The 16433-nt window shown below is 35.8% G+C and overlaps 1 protein-coding gene across 1 annotated transcript in view; it reads right to left on the minus strand.

Moving 5' to 3' along the window:
- Positions 1-16433, minus strand: part of galnt9 (polypeptide N-acetylgalactosaminyltransferase 9) — a 52413-nt gene that overhangs the window by 24789 nt on the left and 11191 nt on the right. The window contains exon 3 of the mRNA XM_083527402.1: positions 12712-12886. Coding sequence (XP_083383528.1) covers positions 12712-12886 — 175 coding nt within the window. The remainder of the gene's footprint in view (positions 1-12711; positions 12887-16433) is intronic.

Below are 16433 nucleotides of genomic sequence, written 5' to 3' on the forward strand. Positions count from 1 at the left end.
ACAATATACTACTGTACTCTACACTGCACTACTGTACTCTACACTATACTACTGTACTTTACACTGCACTACTGTACTCTACAATATACTACTGTACTCTACACTGCACTACTATACTGTACACTACACTACTCTACACTATACTACTGTACAATATACTACTGTACTCTACACTATACTACTGTACAATATACTACTGTACTCTACACTATACTACTGTACTTTACACTGCACTACTGTACTCTACAATATACTACTGTACTCTACACTGCACTACTATACTGTACACTACACTACTCTACAATATACTACTGTACTCTACACTGCACTACTATACTGTACACTACACTACTCTACAATATACTACTGTACTTTACACTATACTACTGTACTTTACACTGCACTACTGTACTCTACAATATACTACTGTACTCTAAACTGCACTACTGTACTCTACAATATACTACTGTACTCTACACTGCACTACTGTACTGTACACTACACTACTCTACAATATACTACTGTACTCTACACTGCACTACTATACTGTACACTACACTACTCTACAATATACTACTGTACTCTACACTATACTACTGTACTTTACACTGCACTACTGTACTCTACACTATACTACTGTACTCTACAATATACTACTGTACTCTAAACTGCACTACTGTACTCTACAATATACTACTGTACTCTACACTGCAATATACTACTGTACTCTACACTGCACTACTGTACTCTACAATATACTACTGTACTCTACACTGCACTACTCTACAATATACTACTGTACTCTACACTATACTACTGTACTTTACACTGCACTACTGCACTATACAATATACTGCTGTACTCTCCAATATACTACTGTACTATACACTACACTACTGTACAATATACTACTGTACTCTACACTACACTACTGTACTCTAAACTACATTACAATATACTACTGTACTCTACAATATACTACTGTACTCTACACTGCACTACTGTACTCTACACTGCACTACTCTACAATATACTACTGTACTCTACACTACACTACTCTACAATATACTACTGTACTCTACACTGCACTACTGTACTCTACACTGTACTACTGTACTCTACACTACACTACAATATGTTACTGTACTCTACAATATACTACTGTACTCTACACTACACTACTCTACAATATACTACTGTACTCTACACTGCACCACTGTACACTACTGTACTCTACAATATACTACTGAACTCTACACTGCACTACTGTACTCTACACTGCACTACTCTACAATATACTACTGTACACTACACTGCACTACTGTACTGTACACTACTGTACTCTACAATATACTACTGTACACTACACTACTCTACAATATACTACTGTACTCTACACTACACCACTCTACAATATACTACTGTACTCTACAATATACTACTGTACTCTACACTACACTACTCTACAATATACTACTGTACTCTACACTACAATATACTACTGTACTCTACAATATACTACTGTACTCTACACTGCACTACTGTACTCTACACTGCACTACTCTACAATATACTACTGTACTCTACACTGCACTACTGTACTCTACACTACACTACAATATACTACTGTACTCTACAATACACTACTGTACTCTACACTACACTACTCTACAATATACTACTGTACTCTACACTGCACTACTGTACTCTACACTACACTACAATATACTACTGTACTCTACAATATAGTACTGTACTCTACACTGCACTACTGTACTCTACACTGCACTACTCTACAATATACTACTGTACTCTACACTGCACTACTATACTGTACACTACACCACTCTACAATATACTACTTTACTCTACAATATACTACTGTACTCTACACTACACTACTGTACTCTACACTACACTACAATATACTACTGTACTCTACAATATACTATTGTACTCTACACTGCACTACTGTACTCTACACTGCACTACTCTACAATATACTACTGTACTCTACACTGCACTACTGTACTGTACACTACACTACTCTACAATATACTACTGAACTCTACACTGCACTACTATACTGTACACTACACTACTCTACGATATACTACTGTACTCTACAATATACTACTGTACTCTACACTGCACTAGTGTACTCTACACTACACTATTCTACAATATACTACTGTACTCTACACTATACTACTGTACTCTACACTACTCTACAATATACTACTGTACTCTACACTGCACTACTGTACTCTACACTACACGACTCTACAATATACTACTGTACTCTACACTGCACTACTGTACTCTACACTGTACTACTGTACTCTACACTACTCTACAATATAATACTGTACTCTACACTATACTACTGTACAATATACTACTGTACTCTACACTACAACTCTCTACAATATACTACTGTACTCTACACTATACTTCTGTACAATATACTACTGTACTCTACAATATACTACTGTACTCTATAATGCACTACTCTACAATATACTACTGTATGCTACAATATACAACTGTACTGTACTCTACACTATACTGCTGTACTGTACTTTACACTATACTACTGTACTGTACTCTACACTATACTACTGTACTCTACACTATACTACTGTAGTGTGCTCTACTCTATACTACTGTACTCTACACTATACTACTGTACTGTGCTCTACACTATACTACTGTACTCTACACTATACTACTGTACTGTGCTCTACTCTATACCTCTGTACTCTACACTATACTACTGTACTGTGCTCTACTTTATACTACTGTACTCTACACTATACTACTGTACTGTGCTCTACTCTATACTACTGTACTCTACACTATACTACTGTACTGTGCTCTACTCTATACTACTGTACTCTACACTATACTACTGTACTGTGCTCTACTCTATACTACTGTACTCTACACTATACTACTGTACAATATACTACTGTACTCTACACTATACTCCTGTACAATATACTACTGTACTCTACACTATACTACTGTACTGTGCTCTAAACTATACTACTGTACTCTACACTATACTACTGTACAATATACTACTGTACTCTACACTGCACTACTCTACAATATACTACTGTACACTACACTGCACTACTGTACTGTACACTACTGTACTCTACAATATACTACTGTACACTACACTACTCTACAATATACTACTGTACTCTACACTACACCACTCTACAATATACTACTGTACTCTACAATATACTACTGTACTCTACACTACACTACTCTACAATATACTACTGTACTCTACACTACAATATACTACTGTACTCTACAGAGTACTACTGTACTCTACACTGCACTACTCTACAATATACTACTGTACTCTACACTGCACTACTGTACTCTACACTACACTACAATATACTACTGTACTCTACAATACACTACTGTACTCTACACTACACTACTCTACAATATACTACTGTACTCTACACTGCACTACTGTACTCTACACTACACTACAATATACTACTGTACTCTACAATATAGTACTGTACTCTACACTGCACTACTGTACTCTACACTGCACTACTCTACAATATACTACTGTACTCTACACTGCACTACTATACTGTACACTACACCACTCTACAATATACTACTTTACTCTACAATATACTACTGTACTCTACACTACACTACTGTACTCTACACTACACTACAATATACTACTGTACTCTACAATATACTATTGTACTCTACACTGCACTACTGTACTCTACACTGCACTACTCTACAATATACTACTGTACTCTACACTGCACTACTGTACTGTACACTACACTACTCTACAATATACTACTGAACTCTACACTGCACTACTATACTGTACACTACACTACTCTACGATATACTACTGTACTCTACAATATACTACTGTACTCTACACTGCACTAGTGTACTCTACACTACACTATTCTACAATATACTACTGTACTCTACACTATACTACTGTACTCTACACTACTCTACAATATACTACTGTACTCTACACTGCACTACTGTACTCTACACTACACGACTCTACAATATACTACTGTACTCTACACTGCACTACTGTACTCTACACTGTACTACTGTACTCTACACTACTCTACAATATAATACTGTACTCTACACTATACTACTGTACAATATACTACTGTACTCTACACTACAACTCTCTACAATATACTACTGTACTCTACACTATACTTCTGTACAATATACTACTGTACTCTACAATATACTACTGTACTCTATAATGCACTACTCTACAATATACTACTGTATGCTACAATATACAACTGTACTGTACTCTACACTATACTGCTGTACTGTACTTTACACTATACTACTGTACTGTACTCTACACTATACTACTGTACTCTACACTATACTACTGTAGTGTGCTCTACTCTATACTACTGTACTCTACACTATACTACTGTACTGTGCTCTACACTATACTACTGTACTCTACACTATACTACTGTACTGTGCTCTACTCTATACCTCTGTACTCTACACTATACTACTGTACTGTGCTCTACTTTATACTACTGTACTCTACACTATACTACTGTACTGTGCTCTACTCTATACTACTGTACTCTACACTATACTACTGTACTGTGCTCTACTCTATACTACTGTACTCTACACTATACTACTGTACTGTGCTCTACTCTATACTACTGTACTCTACACTATACTACTGTACAATATACTACTGTACTCTACACTATACTCCTGTACAATATACTACTGTACTCTACACTATACTACTGTACTGTGCTCTAAACTATACTACTGTACTCTACACTATACTACTGTACAATATACTACTGTACTCTACACTATACTACTGTACTGTGCTCTACTCTATACTACTGTACTCTACACTATACTACTGTACTGTGCTCTACTCTATACTACTGTACTCTACACTATACTACTGTACAATATACTACTGTACTCTACACTATACTACTGTACTGTGCTCTAAACTATACTACTGTACTCTACACTATACTACTGTACTGTGCTCTACTCTATACGACTGTACTCTACACTATACTACTGTACTGTGCTCTACTCTATACGACTGTACTCTACACTATACTACTGTACTGTGCTCTACTCTATACTACTGTACTCTACACTATACTACTGTACTGTGCTCTACTCTATACTACTGTACTGTGCTCTACTCTATACTACTGTACTCTACACTATACTACTGTACTGTGCTCTACTCTATACTACTGTACTCTACACTATACTACTGTACAATATACTACTGTACTCTACACTATACTACTGTACTGTGCTCTAAACTATACTACTGTACTCTACACTATACTACTGTACAATATACTACTGTACTCTACACTATACTACTGTACTGTGCTTTACTCTATACTACTGTACTCTACACTATACTACTGTACTGTGCTCTACTTTATACTACTGTACTCTACACTATACTACTGTACAATATACTACTGTACTCTACACTATACTACTGTACTGTGCTCTACTCTATACTACTGTACTCTACACTATACTACTGTACTGTGCTCTACTCTATACTACTGTACTCTACACTATACTACTGTACAATATACTACTGTACTCTACACTATACTACTGTACAATATACTACTGTACTCTACACTATACTACTGTACTGTGCTCTACTCTATACTACTGTACTCTACACTATACTACTGTACAATATACTACTGTACTCTACACTATACTACTGTACTGTGCTCTAAACTATACTACTGTACTCTACACTATACTACTGTACAATATACTACTGTACTCTACACTATACTACTGTACTGTGCTCTACACTATACTACTGCACTCTACACTATACTACTGTACTGTGCTCTACTCTATACTACTGTACTCTACACTATACTACTGTACTGTACTCTACACTATACTACTGTACCCTATTCTACACCACTGTGCCCTTCTCTACTTTATAATGCTGTAGTATTGTACTCTAATATTTTATACTATACAAAACTTTTCTACTCTGTACTTTTGTACTCTTTCTTTTTTAATCTAAAAATTTATACAGCTGTATAACATTCACTGTAATGTACAGGAGTTAGAAAGTTTGAAAATCAGACAGATTTGATGTTCGGTGTTTCTTAACTTCCTTGTAAACACTTAGCGGTAAGTATAGCATCAAGCTCTTTGTTCTGCTGAGTAAACTCGAGATCTTTATCTCCTGCTGTGCTCAGCTCCCCATGTCATCACCCTCTCTCTCTCTCTCTCTCTCTCTCTCTCTCTCTCTCTCTCTCTCTCTCTCTCTCTCTCTCTCTCTCTCTCTGTCCTCAGAGACTTTCCTCTGATGAAATTTGTGCGTGACAAATCTACAATGAGGAGGCAAGGTTTTTTGTACAGCTTTATCAGATAATAGGATCTCGCCTTTATTTACTCTCAGGGCTCTGAGGTGTTCCTGAACGCTGAATGGTTTATTAAAAAAAAAAGGAAGGACACATCAATCCATTCTATACTGTTTTCTTTCTTAAGTGCATTATAGATCTCAGCAGCTGCTCTAGCAACAGACAAACAGAGAGAATGAGAGATGAGATTTAATTTATCATTTTTACTGTACATGCTCCAGTTGCTATAGAAACGATAAGGTATCAAAATGAGAGCGTTAATGTACAGTAAACCTATACTGTCAATACTGCTGTTATAGAAATCTTCATACTTTCTGACCAGTCAGAATGCGGGATTTAACAGTCATTGTGTAAAACTTCAAACACATTACACCTGATAGTCAGAGTGTATAAATGGACTCTTTATACAGTTTTATACACTGCATGTCCAAAGAAATGTCACCCCTGGATCAAATTATTGGCATGCATCAAGCATAGAAAACATCTGAGGAGATTGCTGAAACTACTAAAATCGGGTAAAGAACTTTCCAGCGTAGTGGGGAACCATCTTCTTCGAGGAAGAAATGTGGTCGGAAAAGATCTTGAATGATCATGATCGGTGATTGCTTAAACTTTTTGTAAAATCAAATCGTAAAAAGACAACAATAGAACTCACGGCTGTGTTTATCAGTGAAAGTAAGATCATTTCCACACGCACAATGTGAAGGGAACTCAAGGGATTGGGACTAAACAGCTGTGTACCCTTCAGAAAACCACTCATCAGTAAAGCAAATTAGAATAAAGGCTTCAATTTTCTGGGGAGCATAAAGATTGGACTCTGGAGCAATGGAAGAAGGTCATGTGGTCTAATGAGTCCAGATTAACCCTGTTCCAGAGTGATGGGCACGTCAGGGTAAGAGGAGAGGCAGATTAACTGATGCACCCATCCCGCCTAGTGCCTACTGTACGAGCCTGTGGGGGCAGTGCTATGATCTGGGGTTGCTGCAGTTGGTCAGGTCTCGGGTTTAGCAACATTATGTGCTCAAAGAATGAGGTCAGCTGACCACCTAAATATATTGAATGGATCATTGGCCTTGTTTTTCTTCTTTGACGACATGGGCAGATTCTAAGATGACAATGCCAGGATTCATCAGGCTGAAAGTAGAAGATCTCTTGCTATAGAGCTTTAACCTCAATTCTATTGAACATGATGAATGTGAATGCTGACTGCACCCCACCTACATCAGTACCTGACTTTATTAACACCATTGTGGGTGAATGAGCACAAATATCCAGTATACTCTAAAATCTAGTGTAACAACTTCCCCAAAGAGTGGAGGTTATTAAAACAGCCAATGGGGATTAAATGTAGAATGGAATATTCCAAAAGAGGCACACAGCAGCCTTATAAAGTTTAAGTGCACAAGATTCAGAATTGTGAAGAAAGGTTAAATATTCCTCTCATTCTTTAATCATTCTTTAGAATTTCATGAATATCTGTCACATGCAGGACCCACAGCTCTTCCTCACTTTACTCCTGTAGGTACCACTCACACCCTGTACTCTATAACCACGGCAGCGAATCATAATGATGTAGGTCAGGTCTGTTTTTACATGTTGTGATTTTAGTGCTAAAAGGTTTGTTATAATGTTATAACTAAATGAACGATTTTGGAAAGTAACAGAACATGTAACCATAGCAACAGTTGTATAGTAATAGTAGGGCTGCAAACTTTTACCTGCAACATGCAAACAAGCACATGCACAAGAGCTGCACACACTGTGGCTACTAATGCAAATGGAATTAGACTGAATTTCACACTGAACACTTTCCTGAATTGACTACACAATGAGCCAAGAAATCACACACACACACACACACACACACACACACACACACACACACACACACACACACACACACACACACACACACACAAAAAAACATCCATCTCCCACACCCTGACAGGTTAACAGAATCACATTAGTGTAGGGTGTAGTGAATTGTATTGTTTGTGGTGACACTCATGAGAAGCGAACAGAAAAACACACATTAATCATTCTGTAGCATCAAACTTCAATCATTCACTCCTGATAACTAATATAAATGATATTTAATGACTTAGTGTACTTGTAGATTTGAGCATTATCTAATAACTAAGTGCCTGATCAGTACTAAATCAGTGTGTATAAGTGAAGAAGTGTACTGTAGTTAGTTATGAAGCGTACTGTAGTTAGTTATTAAGTGTACTGTAGTTAGTTATGGAGTGTACTGTAGTTAGTTATGAAGTGTACTGTAGTTAGTTATGGAGCGTATTGTAGTTAGTTATTAAGTGTACTGTAGTTAGCTATGAAGTGTAATGTAGTTAGGTATTAAGTGTACTGTAGTTAGTTATGAAGTGTACTGTAGTTAGGTATTAAGTGTACTGTAGTTAGTTATGAAGTGTACTGTAGTTAGGTATTAAGTGTACTGTAGTTAGTTATGAAGTGTACTGTAGTTAGTTATAAGGTGTACTGTAGTTAGTTATGAAGCGTACTGTAGTTAGTTATGAAGCGTACTGTAGTTAGGTATTAAGTGTACTGTAGTTAGTTATAAAGCGTACTGTAGTTAGTTATGAAGTGTACTGTAGTTAGTTATGGAGCGTACTGTAGTTAGTTATGAAGCGTACTGTAGTTAGGTATTAAGTGTACTGTAGTTAGTTATGAAGCGTACTGTAGTTAGTTATGAAGTGTACTGTAGTTAGTTATGGAGCGTACTGTAGTTAGTTATGGAGCGTACTGTAGTTAGTTATGAAGTGTACTGTAGTTAGGTATTAAGTGTACTGTAGTTAGTTATGAAGTGTACTGTAGTTAGGTATTAAGTGTACTGTAGTTAGTTATTAAGTGTACTGTAGTTAGTTATGAAGCATACTGTAGTTAGTTATGGAGCATACTGTAGTTAGTTATTAAGTGTACTGTAGTTAGTTATTAAGTGTACTGTAGTTAGTTATGAAGTGTACTGTAGTTAGGTATTAAGTGAACTGTAGTTAGTTATTAAGTGTACTGTAGTTAGTTATGAAGCGTACTGTAGTTAGTTATGGAGCGTACTGTAGTTAGTTATGAAGCATACTGTAGTTAGTTATGGAGCGTACTGTAGTTAGTAATTAAGTGTACTGTAGTTAGTTATGAAGCGTACTGTAGTTAGTTATGGAGCGTATTGTAGTTAATTATTAAGTGTACTGTAGTTAGTTATGAAGCGTACTGTAGTTAGGTATTAAGTGTACTGTAGTTAGTTATTAAGCGTACTGTAGTTAGTTATGAAGTGTACTGTAGTTAGTTATGAAGCGTTCTGTAGTTAGTTATAAAGCGTACTGTAGTTAGTTATAAAGTGTACTGTAGTTAGTTATGAAGCGTACTGTAGTTAGTTATTAAGTGTACTGTAGTTAGTTATAAAGTGTACTGTAGTTAGTTATGAAGCATACTGTAGTTAGTTATCAAGTGTACTGTAGTTAGTTATAAAGCGTAGTGTAGTTAGTTATTAAGTGTACTGTAGTTAGTTATAAAGTGTACTGTAGTTAGTTATGAAGCGTACTGTAGTTAGTTGTTAAGTGTACTGTAGTTAGTTATGAAGTGTACTGTAGTTAGTTATAAAGTGTACTGTAGTTAGTTATGAAGCGTATTGTAGTTAGTTATTAAGTGTACTGTAGGTAGTTATGAAGCATACTGTAGTTAGTTATGGAGCGTACTGTAGTTAGTTATAAAGCGTAGTGTATGTAGTTATGAAGCATACTGTAGTTAGTTATAAAGCTTTCTGTAGTTAGTTATGAAGCGTACTGTATTTAGCTATGAAGTGTACTGTAGTTAGTTATAAAGGGGACTGTATTTAGTTATGAAGCTTACTGTAGTTAGCTATGAAGCGTAATGTAGTTAGTTATGAAGTGTACTGTAGTTAGTTATAAAGGGGACTGTATTTAGTTATGAAGCTTACTGTAGTTAGCTATGAAGCGTAATGTAGTTAGTTATGAAGTGTACTGTAGTTAGTTATAAAGGGGACTGTATTTAGTTATGAAGCTTACTGTAGTTAGCTATGAAGCGTAATGTAGTTAGTTATGAAGTGTACTGTAGTTAGTTATAAAGGGGACTGTATTTAGTTATGAAGCTTACTGTAGTTAGCTATGAAGCGTAATGTAGTTAGTTATGAAGTGTACTGTAGTTAGTTATAAAGGGGACTGTATTTAGTTATGAAGCTTACTGTAGTTAGCTATGAAGCGTAATGTAGTTAGTTATGAAGTGTACTGTAGTTAGTTATAAAGGGGACTGTATTTAGTTATGAAGCTTACTGTAGTTAGCTATGAAGCGTAATGTAGTTAGTTATGAAGTGTACTGTAGTTAGTTATGAAGGGGACTGTATTTAGTTATGAAGCTTACTGTAGTTAGCTATGAAGCGTAATGTAGTTAGTTATGAAGTGTACTGTAGTTAGTTATGAAGCATAATGTAGTTAGTTATGAAGTGTACTGTATTTAGCTATGAAGTGTACTGTAGTTAGTTATGAAGCATAATGTAGTTAGTTATGAAGTGTACTGTATTTAGCTATGAAGTGTACTGTAGTTAGTTATGAAGCATAATGTAGTTAGTTATGAAGTGTACTGTATTTAGCTATGAAGTGTACTGTAGTTAGTTATGAAGCATAATGTAGTTAGTTATGAAGCGCAATGTAGTTAGTTATGAAGTGTACTGTAGTTAGTTATAAAGGGGACTGTATTTAGTTATGAAGCTTACTGTAGTTAGCTATGAAGCGTAATGTAGTTAGTTATGAAGTGTACTGTAGTTAGTTATAAAGTGTACTGTAGTTAGGTATTAAGTGTACTGTAGTTAGTTATGAAGTGTACTGTAGTTAGGTATTAAGTGTACTGTAGTTAGTTATGAAGTGTACTGTAGTTAGTTATAAGGTGTACTGTAGTTAGTTATGAAGCGTACTGTAGTTAGTTATGAAGCGTACTGTAGTTAGGTATTAAGTGTACTGTAGTTAGTTATAAAGCGTACTGTAGTTAGTTATGAAGTGTACTGTAGTTAGTTATGGAGCGTACTGTAGTTAGTTATGAAGCGTACTGTAGTTAGGTATTAAGTGTACTGTAGTTAGTTATGAAGCGTACTGTAGTTAGTTATGAAGTGTACTGTAGTTAGTTATGGAGCGTACTGTAGTTAGTTATGGAGCGTACTGTAGTTAGTTATGAAGTGTACTGTAGTTAGGTATTAAGTGTACTGTAGTTAGTTATGAAGTGTACTGTAGTTAGGTATTAAGTGTACTGTAGTTAGTTATTAAGTGTACTGTAGTTAGTTATGAAGCATACTGTAGTTAGTTATGGAGCATACTGTAGTTAGTTATTAAGTGTACTGTAGTTAGTTATTAAGTGTACTGTAGTTAGTTATGAAGTGTACTGTAGTTAGGTATTAAGTGAACTGTAGTTAGTTATTAAGTGTACTGTAGTTAGTTATGAAGCGTACTGTAGTTAGTTATGGAGCGTACTGTAGTTAGTTATGAAGCATACTGTAGTTAGTTATGGAGCGTACTGTAGTTAGTAATTAAGTGTACTGTAGTTAGTTATGAAGCGTACTGTAGTTAGTTATGGAGCGTATTGTAGTTAATTATTAAGTGTACTGTAGTTAGTTATGAAGCGTACTGTAGTTAGGTATTAAGTGTACTGTAGTTAGTTATTAAGCGTACTGTAGTTAGTTATGAAGTGTACTGTAGTTAGTTATGAAGCGTTCTGTAGTTAGTTATAAAGCGTACTGTAGTTAGTTATAAAGTGTACTGTAGTTAGTTATGAAGCGTACTGTAGTTAGTTATTAAGTGTACTGTAGTTAGTTATAAAGTGTACTGTAGTTAGTTATGAAGCATACTGTAGTTAGTTATCAAGTGTACTGTAGTTAGTTATAAAGCGTAGTGTAGTTAGTTATTAAGTGTACTGTAGTTAGTTATAAAGGGGACTGTATTTAGTTATGAAGCTTACTGTAGTTAGCTATGAAGCGTAATGTAGTTAGTTATGAAGTGTACTGTAGTTAGTTATAAAGGGGACTGTATTTAGTTATGAAGCTTACTGTAGTTAGCTATGAAGCGTAATGTAGTTAGTTATGAAGTGTACTGTAGTTAGTTATAAAGGGGACTGTATTTAGTTATGAAGCTTACTGTAGTTAGCTATGAGTACTGCAGCACAAATGCAGGATCTGACATGCTGAGTAATACTGAGTAATAATACTGCATCTACTGTCCAGGAGACTCACCAGGCTGTGTTAAATTCCACATGTGCATCAAAGAAGCCGACTACAGAAGCCGTAGCAGCATTCCAGCCATGAATCCGAGCGCGGATCAGTCCCTCTCTTTTCGAGTTCCTTACAATCTTCACTAATCCAGGATAACGTTTATTCACGTACTGATCCAGGTTAAACTTCAGTTCCACTGAGAGAGAGAGAGAGAGAGAGAGAGAGAGAGAGAGAGAGAGAGAGAGAACACAAAACACACAAGAAAGTTGATGATGCATGAACACATCAGTTCATTAATAAAAACACTACAGTACTGAATAAACACCACAGAACTAAATAAACACTACAGTATTGAATAAACACTACAGTACTGAATAAACACCACAGTACTGAATATACACTACAGTATTAAATAAACACCACATTATTGAATAAACACCACATTATTAAATAAACACTACAGTATTGAATAAACACGTCAGTACTGAATAAACACCACAGTACTGAATATACACAACAGTACTGAATAAACACCACAGTACTGAATAAACACCACAGTACTGAATAAACACTACAGTATTGAATAAACACTTCAGTAGTGAATAAACACCACAGTACTGAATATACACTACAGTATTGAATAAACACTACAGTACTGAATAAACACTACAGTATTGAATAAACACCACATTATTAAATACACACTACAGTACTGAATAAACACCACAAAACTGAATATACACTACCGTATTGAATAAACACTACAGTACTAAATAAACACCACAGTACTGAATATACACTACAGTATTGAATAAACACTACAGTATTGAATTAACACCACATTATTGAATAAACACTAGAGTACTGAATATACACTACAGTATTGAATAAACACTACAGTACTGAATAAACACCACAGTACTGAATAAACACCACAGTACTGAATAAACACTACAGTATTGAATAAACACCACAGTACTGGATATACACTACAGTATTGAATAAACACTACAGTACTGAATTACGCCACAGTACTGAATATACACTACAGTAATTAATAAACACTACAGTACTAAATATACACTACAGTATTGAATAAACACTACAGTACTGAATAAACACTACAGTACTGAATATACACTACAGTATTGAATAAACACTACAGTATTGAATAAACACCACATTATTGCATAAACACTACAGTACTGAATAAACACTACAGTACTGAATATACACTACAGTATTGAATAAACACTACAGTATTGAATAAACACCACATTATTGAATAAACACTAGAGTACTGAATATACACTACAGTACTAAATAAACACTACAGTACAGAGTCATGACCCACACCACAGCCATTTATTATAACATTGTTATTAATTTATACAGGTTTTCATTTAACACTGCTTGAGTGCACATAGACATATTTATATTTATATATGCACCAAAAAACAGTCACTCGAAGACACTATCAGCCACACTGATAGTGTGTGTGTGTGTGTGTGTGTGTGTGTGTGTGTGTGTGTGTGTGTGTGTGTGTGTGTGTGTGTGTGTGTGTGTGATCACATAATATATTTGTAAATCACAGCAAATTTTGCAACACTAATAAATATTCATTAAGGGATTAGTGCAGCTAATGGGATTAAAGTGAGCAAACAAATATGATATAAATCTCACTCTTAAATCCCACTTACAGATGTTACAGATGTTGCAGATGATACAGATGTGCCCAATACTCTACTGTACTCCTTAAACTGCACTTCACAACAAGTGCAAAAAATCATTTGTTCCTGATAATCAGCATTTATAAAGAGAGAGTAACTCTAACTAAGAGCTGACATGTAAGTAATAAACACTGCATGCGTAGTGTCATTACAGGAAACTAATCAGCACATAATCACTTATCTGTCCATCATTACATTTAGCTATTTATTACAGAATCATCATTTTTATCTATTTGTAGTTGCAGTGCATGACCATATGAATAAGCCACAGCATTTCAGAACAAGGTGTTTAAGGACCAACTTTTCTCTGTTGCGTTCAGGAAAACGCTTCCGCTCCCTGAAAGCGAACACAGAGAGAATGAGGAGGAGCTTCTTCCCGCAGGCCATCCGGTGTTTAAACTAGGAAACACCCAGGATCTAGAACTGGCCCACTCTCTCCACCATCATCATCACACTTCTCTGTACATATATTCACCTTCGTACCACGTCACTTTAAACATATCTCACCGTTCGCACCACGACACTTTAAACTCTGGACTTGCACAGCACAGTGCGCTTTTTATTTTATTCATACCACATGGACCATATTGCACCATATTGCACATGGACACTTTACGGACCTTTACACCACACCATACCGCACACGGACACTTTATGGACAACCCACCACAAATTGCGTATTGTTTACATTTTTATTTTGTTTACATTTTTTAATACACAACTGTTTATATTTATATGTATATTTGTTTCATGTATATTTGTTTCATACATTATCCTTTTATATATCTTTATACCTTATATTCTTTTATTTTATTTTATTTATTTATTTAATTTTATTTTAATAGTTTTTCTTATACCTTATACTTATTTATCTGCCTCCTTTTCTTTCCCCCATCCTATTCCCTCATGCCGGACCATCGTATAAAAACATTTCACTACATGTCGTACCCTGTATGTATGTGTATGTGATGAATAAAATTTGATTTGATTTGATTTGATTTGATTTGATTTGATTTTTTAATTAGTCAGGACTGCTATTATAGAGAATTAATCAACATGGCCCTGGCCCTGGCCTGAGGGTAAATGGGTAAAACCAGCTTCTCCTGGCTCTCGCCATTTCTCTCCTTTTCTCTGAGAGATTGCAAAAGAAAAAAAACAGAAAGCCGTTAGTTTCACTCACTGAACCGCCAAATAGAACTCAGTGTGTATTTGGGACACGGCCTATTTCTCCTCACTGTGAGAAGAAAATCCAGTCAATGCATCACCTCGACCTCAACCTGGTGTTTTGTAGTGAAACATACGTTATTACACTTCATCTGAGCAGGAAACGGTACAAAGATGACGAGGAAATTTTTTATGTGGAAAGGGGGAAGAACAGAGAAGAAGGAGGAGGAAAAGAAGGAAGAAGAAAAGAAGTAGGGGGAGAAAAAAGAGGAAGAGAAGGACTAGGCTGAGGAAGAAGTGGAGGAGGAGGAGTAATAGAAAAAGGAGTAAGAGGAAAAGATAAAAGAGGAGAAGTAAGAAAAGGAAAAGGAATATGATAGGGAAAAAGAGGAGTAGAATGAAGAGAAAAAGATGGAGGAGGAGGAGGAGGAAAGGAATAGAGAACCCAAAGGTCCTCCAGTTCTTTAGAACTCACTCCCTCGCCTGGGCATAAGAGCGAACAGGATAAAGAATTATGAGGGAGAAATAATGTATTCAGCCTCAGTGATGTGTAACGGGGAAGAAAGCTAACATTCATCCATCACACCAGCTCGGGTTCAGGCTGAGCAGTGGAGAGGTTGGGGTAGTTGTTGGGGCGGGGCAGGGCGAGGTGGGATGAGGCATTGTGGGCATATTTGAGATGCTGATTGTGATTAATGAGGCACTGAAGGGACTGAAGGGACTGAAGTTTCCTACTTCACCTGGAATCAGAGCGTTTTAATGCGTATGAAGAAAAGCAGGAACAACACTCTGGTGTACTGATACGTTACTTGCATGTGCACAACATGTACCTGAACAGTTAGTGGAATT

The sequence above is a fragment of the Silurus aristotelis genome, assembly GCF_946808225.1.
Source record: "Silurus aristotelis genome assembly, chromosome: 23".
Taxonomy (NCBI): Eukaryota; Metazoa; Chordata; class Actinopteri; order Siluriformes; family Siluridae; genus Silurus; species Silurus aristotelis.